General features: G+C 41.9%; 1 protein-coding gene and 1 long non-coding RNA gene across 14 annotated transcripts in view; one reads left to right on the top strand and one right to left on the bottom strand.

The window, feature by feature from the left end:
* Positions 1-741: 741 nt before the first annotated feature.
* On the bottom strand, positions 742-6,330 carry LOC125616395. The gene is made up of 2 exons (XR_007347033.1): positions 6,230-6,330; positions 742-3,903 (listed from the first exon to the last, which is right to left on the bottom strand). It is a non-coding gene; the product is annotated as an uncharacterized LOC125616395 (long non-coding RNA).
* Positions 6,331-6,505: 175 nt separating this feature from the next.
* Positions 6,506-11,039, top strand: part of Ints10 (integrator complex subunit 10) — a 33,167-nt gene continuing 28,633 nt past the window's right edge. For 5 of the 13 annotated variants that reach the window (XM_015499533.2, XM_015499534.2, XM_048801647.1 and 2 more), the window contains exons 1-4: positions 6,506-6,776; positions 7,215-7,282; positions 8,210-8,313; positions 8,998-9,137. In XM_015499533.2, the coding sequence (XP_015355019.1) occupies positions 6,648-6,776; positions 7,215-7,282; positions 8,210-8,313; positions 8,998-9,137 (441 nt within the window). In that variant the 5' untranslated portion in view covers positions 6,506-6,647. Of the gene's footprint in view, positions 6,777-7,208; positions 7,283-8,209; positions 8,314-8,997; positions 9,138-11,039 lie in introns of all 13 variants that reach the window. The other 8 variants (XM_048801641.1, XM_048801638.1, XM_048801644.1 and 5 more) reach the window with 5 other exon arrangements.

Below are 11,039 nucleotides of genomic sequence, written 5' to 3'. Positions count from 1 at the left end.
GCGGCCTTCTCCCTGGACACACTACACCAACAGGAAATCCCTCCACCCTCCTCCGGAATTCCCTCCTACCACACTTCCCCAACCAATGGGAACTCTCCAGAGCTCCAAAGTAGCAGGCTGAGGCGGACAGCAGGGGTCTAATCTCCAATTGAATGCACATCTTAACATAATCATTATCATCTCAATGGCTTGCTGGTGTCACCTTTCAACCAAAAATGTCGTGCATCATTCCTACTTGGCTATGGCTCTCAGCAACTGAGGTTTTTCTTGGAGGACAGAGGTGCAGGGTGAAGAAAAGGAGAAAGCTGGGCATGGATGTGGTCTCAGACAAATCCAGCCTTGGACCTGATCCATCAGAGGAGGACCCTGAAACATAATTATGCTAATAAATTTGCCATCCGTACCCCTTGAGGGAAGGGCACTAAACTTTTTTAAACTTATCACCCCCATGGCTAACTTCTCAAGGAAACTTGAAATTGGGTGATTTTTCAAGAAAAGAAATATATTTTCTCAACAGTTCTAGAGGCTGGGGAGTCCAAGATCAAGTCACTGGAATTTGGTGATGGTCTTCTTGCTGCATTATGTCATGGCGGTAGGTATCACATGGGAGGGGGGATGCAGTGTGTTGGGGGGTGGTAGGTTACAGAGCTGGGACCTTCCAAGAAACTGAGGCAGCATGAAGATCCCCCCCTTCAAACCCTGATTCTTGTGACTAAGTCAGAATGATTTCAGACATGTCACTCAGAGTAATAAGCATGAGTTTATTGAAGGGACAGGCAAAGGGAAAAGGGAGAGAATGGGGCCTCTCAGAGAGGAGAAGGACCATGTGCCTCTCTTGCACTCCAGTTTAATTCGGGATCCCAGAGAAGTTTCCAGAGTCCCTCCCAGGTCCACCTCTTGACTTGATGACAGCAGAATAACATCAGATTTTCAAGTCCCCACTGCCATGACAACTCTAGGTCACCCTGACCCATGCTGACCAATTCTAATTGGATTCTTAACCATTCAGTCTTAAAGGTTTTATTGTTAGTATGAATTAGCCTTATCACAGGTCTATGAAAAAGGGGCATAAGAGTGTCCCCCTTCAGGGTAACTTGAGTTCCTCTTATAGACATTATTTTGGGCCTACATTTCTTCTGCAGATAACAGATAGTTTGCTGAGGAATGTAACATATCCTGTCCACTTGGGGCAGGCAAGGCTGCAGGTCATCTGCTTCTTGGAAAAGAAAGCATGTGGGGGTCAGCACAGTGTGCCCATTTTATAGAATTATTCCTATAACCTCACATCCCCACCACTTCCATCTGTCTATCCCCCTCATCAGTAGGAGGTCATACTCTCCAGATCAGCATGAATCCATTAATGAGTGCGCTTATGACCTAAATACCTACAGCCCCAAATAGTTGCATTAGAGATTAGGTTTCCAATGCATAATTTGCGGGGAGCACATTCAAACCGTAGCACACAGCATCGACTGTAATCCATGGGAAACTAAGCAACCCAATAAAACACATCAACTATTAGAAGAAACCAGGAAAATGTATTGAAGCTATAGATGTGGGATCAACAGATAAGGCAGAGTCTTTGAGTATAAGATTCTGAGCTCAGGTGACGATTTTGGCTTTGAATGAAAAAAATCTTTTTTGTCTTCAAAATTAGACAGAATTAAATTTGTATAAAATTAGAAATTTTGTGCAAATGTGTAAGCAAAAAGTCAAAGAATTCAAATTCACTTGAATTTTATTGCTAGCCTATTATTAATATATACCTGGCATGTCCTTGGGGCTGAGGAAGTAAGAGCATAAAGATAGATAAAATCGATAATCTGATGGAATTTCCTCTGGTAAACTATCAGTTACAAAACAGTATAAGGATGGTAGAGCCGGGTGTGGTGGTGCATGCCTGTAATCCCAGCCGCTCAGGAGGCTGAGGCAGGAGGATCAAGAGTTCAAAGCAATTTAGTGAGACCCTGTATCTATATAAAATATAAAGGGCTGGGGATGTGGCTCAATGGTTAAGTGCCCCTGGTTCAATCCTCAATACCAAAAAAACAACAACAAAAAACAAACAAACAAACAAACATGATTGGAACAAGGAGAAGTGGGGTGAGGGAAGATTTCCTGCCAATGAAGCTAGTAGGGTATGTTTTAGGCACAGGAGAAGTGACAGTGAAGACAATAAAAACATACTACCCTGAAGAACTAAAAGGAGTTCTGGGTTCAGAGGGTAGCAAATGAATGCATATGTGATCAGGTATATGGTCTTAAAAGAAGAATAGGGTATGGTGTCTATTTTAGTGAGCTTTTTCATTGCTGTGACCAAAGACAAGAACAATTTTAGAGGAGAAAAAGTTTATTTGGTGCCCATAGTTTCGGAGGTCTCAGTCCATAGACAACGGATTCTGTTACTTTGAGCCTGAGCTGAGGCAGAACTTATCACAAAAGGGTGTGAAGCAGAGAAGCAGCTCAGGAGATGGCAATCATGAAGGAGAGAGAGAGAGAGAGAGAGAGAGAGAGAGAGAGAGAGAGAGCGCCTGAGTGAGCGCTTTGTTCACTAGCAACAAAATACAAACCCCAAAGTCACTCCCCCAGTGACCTACCTCCTCCAGCCACACCCTGCCTGCCTAGAGTAATCACCCAGTTAATCTCTATCAGTGGATTAACCCACTGATTATATCACAAATCATAATCTAATCTTCTCACTTTTGGAAAAATCCTGCATTCTTATACATGAGCTTTTTGGGAATACCTAATATCTAAACAAAACAGTCTCCAAAATTAAGGCTTGATGGCTTCAACCTTTCTAGTAAAAGCCAAGGTCATCTGCTCGAGGTTCAGCCATGACAATGGCTTGGAATAGTTGTTGAAAGCCTAAATTGATACCCAAATTTTGAATCTCTTACAGCATCAGTGTGTACAATGTATGTTATACTCACCTCCCCACATGTATTTATTAAAGCAAAAATTTCAAGCCAGTCTCAACACCCAGGAAGGATCTAGGATGATATTTTGAAGAGTCCATACAGCAAGCAAAGCTGCTCCCCGGTTGTCATTGGGAAGCTAGGAGTAGAGTAGTGGAAGAGCCTGGAGATGTGATATAGTCTCCAAAGGGATACTTCCAAAGACCCACTCCTTTCACTAGGTTCCATCTTCTATAGTTTCTACCACCTCCCAACAGTCTATTCAAATTATAAATCCATAAGGGATTAATCCACTGATGACATCAGAGCCTCACGATCTGATCACTTTTCCCAAGCCCTCTCTCTGAACATTGCTGCATTGGGGACCAAACCTTCAACATGTGAGCTTTTAGGGTACGTTCCAGATCCAAACCTTAACATATCACAGAGAACTTGAGCTAGGTGCCCAGATTTTCACATGAGGCTTCAAGACACAACGGAACAAGCCAGAAGAAGTGGACTTCCTGTGTGGGGGACCACCCTTCTGTACTGTGAGATGCCAACATGAACTCAAGAGAAATGTTTAGCTGGAGGCCACAATAAATTAAGAAGCTGGCTAGAAAATAGCCACAAATCTTACTGTTTTCTGGCAAAAAATCAAAATACATCCAGAGTTCCCTGATTTATCCCCTAAATTAAAATTGTTCATTTACAATGTACATTCAATAGAAGATCCAGGAACAAGTGTACAGCTTTGTTTTTGTTTCTTCAATTTTAAGATGAAAACCTGAAAGTTCAATGACCCACATCTGTCATTTCTGCCATTTGAAAATTCTGACGTGACACTTTTTGTTGGTTGGCTTTTCATTACCATGACCAAACTGTCTCACAAAAACAACTTAGAGAAGAAGTTTATTTTGGCTCACGGTTTCAGAGGTTCAGTCCATAGTTGGCTGACTCCATCACTCTGGGCCCAAGTGAGGTGGGACATCATGGCAGCAGGGCCCTGCAGAAGAAGGTTGCTCACCTCACTGCTGACAGGATGCAGGGTGAGGGGGACAGCCATGAGCCAGGATAAAACATAAATCCTGAGGTTACGCCTCTAGTGACCTACTTCCTCCAGACCCGCCTCACCTGCCTACAGTTACCCACCAGTAATGCATTCAAATAATTAATCTCCCAAATGGGTTAATTCACCAATTAGGTTACAGATCTCACAATCTAATTACTTCACCTCCTGCATTAACACAGGAGCTTTGGGGGGACACCTCCTATCCAAAGCATAATATACCTTATTTATTAAAACCAGTGAAATAATGAAAACATATTTAGCTACAATCTGTTTGTATGACCTACACTTTCTAAAGTAAAAAATATCCCAACTGCTGTTTAAATTCAATTTTCTACCTTCTCCTATTCTACAAAGCCCAAAATATTTCATTGTTGAGTAGAATCAAATCCACATTGAGTGGCCTACAAATCACACATTTAGGGTGTTCCTGGCACCAAGAGGGAAAATAAAAAGCGTGCTTAGAACCACAAAGCTTCCTGGAGTGCTAATATCATAATGGGTTCATAGTGACAGGATGAGGTTAATGCAGAAAACTTAGCCAAACTTTGCCATTATTGAGGATACTAATGAAACAGAATCAAGTTTTTAAAAAAATGTGATAAAGGGGAAGTCTTAGAGATTTCCATAACTTCACTGGTTGGGTGGCTCACACCTATAATCCCAGCAACTTGGGAGGCTAAGGCAGGAGGATCACAAGTTAGAGGCCTGCCTCAGCAATTTAGTGAGACTCTTGTCTCCAAAAAAACAAGAAGGGGTAGAGTTTGCTGGAGATGTAGCTCAGTGGTAGAGCACTCCTGGGTTCAATTCCCAGTACTCCCCCCCCCCCCAAAAATCCATGTCTTAAACAATAACAAAATAAAAGAGCTTAGATATTAATGGATTTGACAGCACTGGTGCTTTACATGATATATGCTCTTCTATGTCTGCACTTTTTGATACTTATGTCTAAATTATACACTAATTCACCACAAACAGAATTATTTATTTGTAAATTACTAGAATTAGTAAATAGATATTTTACATATTACAATAAATAGTAATATATTTATTAAAAATATTTATCTTTGCATGTAAGTACACAGCAATTTCCATTTTCTATTAAGCAAATCAGTTTGGAATTCTTTATCTCTTGGTTTCCTGTGGCAGTCAGTGACAACAGAAGTTGATGCAATTTTGTACATGAAACTTGGATCAAAAATCTAATATTCAGAACTCACTTTTTGGGCACATTCTTCCTATTCACCAAATGAATACTGCTTTCTCATCAGAGCACATAAATTAATATTTTTCCTTCTCTCAAATGTAAAGGTTTGGTGAAAGTGACATTGATTTTGTTCCAGGGGTCATAGGCCAGAAATCTGCCTCTTGGGTTCCCAACTAATCATGTCAGTCCATTCCAAAAACCAAACAGAAAAAGTAATGGTGGGAAACATGAAAGGAACTTTAATCAGTATAGCTATACTTGGAAGACAAAGGGCTGTTTCCAGCCCTATCTTCAGGGATACTGACATAAACTTCCAGATTGCACAGACAAAAGGAACCAGAAATACCCAGTCCCAGCAGCCCTGTTAAAATAACGTCTAGTTGATCATTATCTCAGGATCCATCAGGCAGGTGATAAGAAAGTTGCTGTTGCCAGGGAGTGATTTCAGCTCACCTCAAGACTTTTATGGACCCGACCTGCAGTTCCTGAAATCCCACGGTGACTCAAAAGTAAAGCAGACAGACACAAATGTTCACATTTGCAGACTCATGTGAAGTCAAGAGTTTTTTGGTCTTGTTTTGTTTTCTAAATTAGTAAAAACAACCTGTAAATCTTGGTTGGAATTCTGGCTAGAGAAGATAATTTAAATCGTGTCACTACTTTTCCCTTGATCTCGCACATCTTCGTAGCTCTCACAAGCACCCAAGAAAAACACTTTCCAAATGTCAGCTGTTCAATAAATGCATGGGTGAATCAGAGAATAAAGGTGAAAAAAGTCTCAAAACGTGGATGGATTTAGGAAATATAAAGAAGCACCAGACCAAACGCTCCCAACGCTCCTCCCCTCCACCCAGTCGAGCCCCAGGATTTTGCACCGCTAAGCCGGGAAAATAATTCACGGCTCCGGGGTCCGGGGAGGCTGCAGCACCGGCTTGGGCTCAGAAGCTCCTGCGCAGTCCCGCTCCTTCCCGCCTCTCCGAACACCCCCCGCGTGTCCTCTCAAACTTCTTCCCAGTCTAATCCCCGGATTTTAGGCCTCAGAGGACACCTAGTCACCTCCCATCCCTTGTCCGCTGGTCCCCCGACTCCAGCCGATAACCGCGGAAGAAACGCGGAGGAAGCCCAAAGCCAAGTAGCTCCAAGTTGCGGGCCCGGCTGCCGCGCATGCTCCCTGACTGGACCAGGGTCAAGCTGGAATCCTCAAGAATGAAATCCACTTCTCCATATTTTGAAGGTAACCCTGCAGAGTCGGTGACCAGACTCCAGTTTCACGGGAGAGTAAACCTGGCCGTCCCGGAGAGCCGACCTCAGGAGGCTGCTCGCAAAGCCCGGAACAGGCTCCCGCTCCACTCCGCGCGCCTCCCTGCGTCTCCGGACATGCGCAGTGGCTCCCCGCGGCGGCGGTGGCTGTAGCCAAGTCTCCGGGCCGGAAGGTCCGGCAGTGTTAGGCCGACGGCTCGCTCGCTCCTGGGTCATGTCGGCCCAGAGTGACAGCGAGTTCCTGGTGCAGCGAGCTCGGGAGCTGGTGCCGCAGGACCTGTGGGCCGCCAAGGCGTGGCTGATCACTGCCCGCAGCCTCTACCCCGCCGACTNCGCCCCGCCTGTCGCACTCCTCCCCACCTCCCGCTCAGCGCGCCGCTCGGTCCACACCCCTCCGCGGCGGAGCCCTCTGGAGGTCGGGCTGGTTGGGTCGCCGGGCGGTGTGGTGTTGCTCTGAGGCTGCACAGCACGGTTTCGCCCCTGGAAGGCCACGCTCCCATTCATTCATCCCAGTGGCAGCCATTTGCTCAGCGTCCCTTACTTTCGAAACGTTATCCCAGTGAGTCCTGGGAGCTGGACGGGTGGAAGTGAGCCCAGGGTCACGCTGCTCAGCCCTGGGCAGGGCTGCCACAAGTGTGGTCCCGTGTCACCAGGTGATGCTTTGCTCTCGGGCCCTCCCTTGTCCCGGAGGGGACTCCTTGAAGGCCCACCAGGGAGGCTGGAGGTGATGTGGAATCTGCCCCGGCACTGGGTGGTGACCGGGGCCTGCTGTGTGTTGCAGTATGAGATGTACACGATCGAGCGGAATGCCGAGAGGACTGCCACCGCCGGGAGGCTGCTGTACGAAATGTGAGTGAGCATCACTTACTGAGCGTTTGTTTCTGTGTGTGAAGTGCGAGTTGGGGAAGATTACTTAAAGTTCGTCTACATCGCTGGTACCCAGAGCTTACTTAGGAGTCTTTCTCTATTGCTGACATGCCGTCTGTGAGAAGTCATTTTATTCGTGTTAAAAAACTTCTAGCCACTAATTTATTTTGGGAATAAATTATAAATAATATATAATAAACATGTTCATTGCAAAAGTTCAAACAAAACTTAAGTGATAGAGAATAAAAAGTGAAGTCTCTCCTAACTCAACCAGAGTTAAGTTTTGTGTGTGTATCTGTACACCTAGACATAATACATATAAATGTTTTGGGGAGGGAGAGGTTACAAAAGTGAGGTTAAACTATTCAAATTCTGCAGCTCGCTTTCTTCTTGCATTATGGATGGAGCCCTTTCTATGACAGTATGTCAGGATTCTCTTTATTGTTTTTTGTGCCTGTGGAGCATCTCATAACCACTCCTTTCTTCTTAGACATTTAGATAGTTTCAAGTTACTTGAAATTTTGTTCAGAATATCAGTAAGTAATTTCGTATTCATTGGAAGAGGATTCTAAGACATATTTTCATAGTTAGAAGGCATGTATATTTAAAATTTTAATCCATTACCAAATTGCTCTCCAAAAGGACTATCCCAGTTTTTATTTCCACAGATGTATAAAAGTGCCAGTTTTCCCACATCCTTGCCAACAGTGGATATTATTAATCTCTCTCTCTTTCTCTCTTGTTTTCTGTCTTCTTCCTTTTTTTTTTCATATCTTTATTTTGGTTTGTTTTGCCATATCTAAGTATTCTTCTCAAATAAAGAAAAATGTAAAGTTAATATTCTTACTTATTTTTTGGATACTGTATAAAATCTGACATTTTAATTTAATGTACATATTTTAAAAACAGGTTTGTGAGTTTCCCAGACCAGCCGGTGGTATGGAGAGAAATCAGCATTATTACATCAGCATTAAGGAATGATTCACAGGATAAACAAACCCAATTTTTAAGAAGTAAGAATGGAGTAATATTTTAATATTGTAGAAGTTATCATTTATGGAATACCAAATCATATGTAGGCATTTCACTAGAAAGTCACATCTGTGGTATTGGTATAAAACACATATGTTTTACTTTTGGCAACTAAAGTCTGTAATGTCACTCAGTCCCTTGAATATTTTTAGATCTCTTTAAGTTTTCTTAAAGTATGTGGAGCTATAAGTGAGACAAGGAAATTTATATTTTTAACACATTTTACAGTAACCAGAAAGTATTTGTAGACCTATGCAAAACAAGAGAGGAACTTTTCATAACTTGAAATTAAAAAAAAAAAAATTCCGTATTACTATAGCCAATCAAAGATTTCAAATTCAAGATAAAATATAAAGTAGGTGTTGAGGTCATTTTAACTGAAACAAGTGCATATTCTTTGTCTCAACCTGCAACAAACACTGTTGTGACTGTCCACACATACCATTCTTGTGCTGTGGATTCAGTAAAGCCTCCAAATGTTTTATCATATTTCAGTAAACCTCTTGTTCTAAATACTGTAGAGTTCCAAAGCCTACCAGGTTGTAAGTGAAACCTGACCACAGTGATTGGCTGTTGTTCAGTACAAGAAATTGCCTTACTTAACATATTTTGCTTCAGTATTTTCTCTCTGGAAGACATTTTAAAGGTAAATTTGTTGTACCCAGGTTTATTTGAAACCCTTCCTGGTCGGGTCCAGTGTGAAATGTTACTCAAGGTTACGGAACAATGCTTCAACACGTTGGAACGATCAGAAATGTTGCTCCTTCTTTTGAGGCGCTTCCCTGAAACAGTAGTGCAACATGGGGTAAGATTAATTCTTTCCTTTTTCTTAAGAGAAAATAGAACTGATTATTGACAGATAAATCAGTATATTTAGGAGCTACACTGTGTATTATACTAACGCAGAGAATCCCAGGAGCTCTGGATAAGGTAGACTTAAATCAAGAGTTTCTTTGTAAGTAAAGCTAAAAGGCCATCACTGTTAGCAAACGTTAGTTACACATTTTTAGGAGTTGTCTTATCAGTGTAAGGAAATAGACACCACATTCTGACAGTAGTATTTACTTATAATATTTACAGTGTTTGAATTTAAGTGAGAGCCATAATTCCTGGTCTTAACAGAGATGTTTTTCATGTGTTTCTGCCCTATTCTTGCCACATCTGTGATAATTATTGAGTGCTATTGGAGGCATTGGTTAAGTGCTAGGATTTCCTGAAGAAACCAAATCTTAAATGTTTCAGTAACTTCCCACAGCCTGTGAGTAATCAGGATTCAAACCCTTCATTCTGGTCATTCAAACTCTATTGGTTTGTCCTTTCAATGCCGTCTTTCTGGTTTCTGCCCCTGGTTAACCTTTTGCATACTTCCTTGTATTTGATTCTAGGGCTGCCATTATAAAGTAGAAATGGGGTGTCTTAAAACTCAGAAATTCTCCCACAATTCTGGAACCTGGAAGTCCAAAAGCAAGATGTTAATGGGCCATGTTTGCCCTAAAGATTCCAGGGAAGAGTCCTTACTTCTGATGGTGTCAGAGATCTTTCTCATGCCTCAGCTAGCAGTTGCATCACTCTCCTTTCTGCCTCCATTGTCATGTGGGCTTTCCCTGCTCTTCTGTGTCTTTCTCATAAGAACACCAGTCACTGGAGTTCTTGCCTATATGATCAGTATGACCACATCTTATTTCATTATAATTACAAAGACACTATTTTCTTTAAAGGTAAAACATATAACCATGCACCTCATAATGATATTTTGATCAGTAATGGACTGAATATATAATAGTGGTCCATAAGATTATACCACCTAGTGACTATATAGCCGTCTTAGGTTGTATAAATACAATCCGTGATGTTCACACAGTGATGAATTTGCCTGATGATGCACCTCTCAGGCCATGTCCCATCAGTAGGTGATGTCTGACTATATAAGGTCATATTCTGAGGCTGTGGGTGGATATGAGTTTGGGGGATACTATTCAAACCATTCTACTCCCTGATCATGACTCTAACTTTTAACCTTCTGTGTAGTTTAATATTTTGCATTATTCCACTTCTACCATAGAGCATTCCAGTGTGGTTGCAAGAAAGATAATGCAAAGATCTTGGTGGATTTTGATAAAGGACTCTACTATACTTGGGCAGCGGTGATGGAAAGATGGCCTTAAAACTCAGACATTTCTGTCTAATCTTGCCCATTCTGAATGACTGGCTGCTCCACCAAACTCTTGAGAATGATGATTTTTGTCCTTCTCATGTATCTGGATATAGAGAATAAAGTTAGTTTCTACAATTCTTAGACAATCTGTTCATCTAGCCAGGCATGGAGGCAGATGGATCCCAAGTTTGAGGCCAACATTGGCAACTTAGCAAGACCCTTAGTAACTTAATGAGACCATCTTGAAAATAAAAAATAAAAAAGAGTGGGGATGTAATTCAGTGGTAGAGCACTCTTGTGTTCAATTCCCAGTGCAAAAACAGAAAATCTATCTGTATTATTCTAACTCCAGTTCCAGTGCTTCCCTAAAGTTTCTTTAAACAATCTATTAACATTTTAATTTTGCTAGTTTAGTGGGGAATAACTGAGACCAGAGTGGTGAAGTAATCAGTTTAACTTGGCCTTCTGGGTTGTGTTGCAAATGTATCAGAGAAGTTTAACTATATAAACTGTGTAATAAAATACATACTTTTTTTTTTTTTTTTCGTTTTT

The sequence above is a fragment of the Marmota marmota genome, unplaced genomic scaffold, assembly GCF_001458135.2.
Source record: "Marmota marmota marmota unplaced genomic scaffold, marMar, whole genome shotgun sequence".
NCBI classification, from domain to species: domain Eukaryota; kingdom Metazoa; phylum Chordata; class Mammalia; order Rodentia; family Sciuridae; genus Marmota; species Marmota marmota.
Note: the sequence above shows the minus strand (reverse complement) of the source record. Positions and strands in the feature narration are given on the sequence as shown.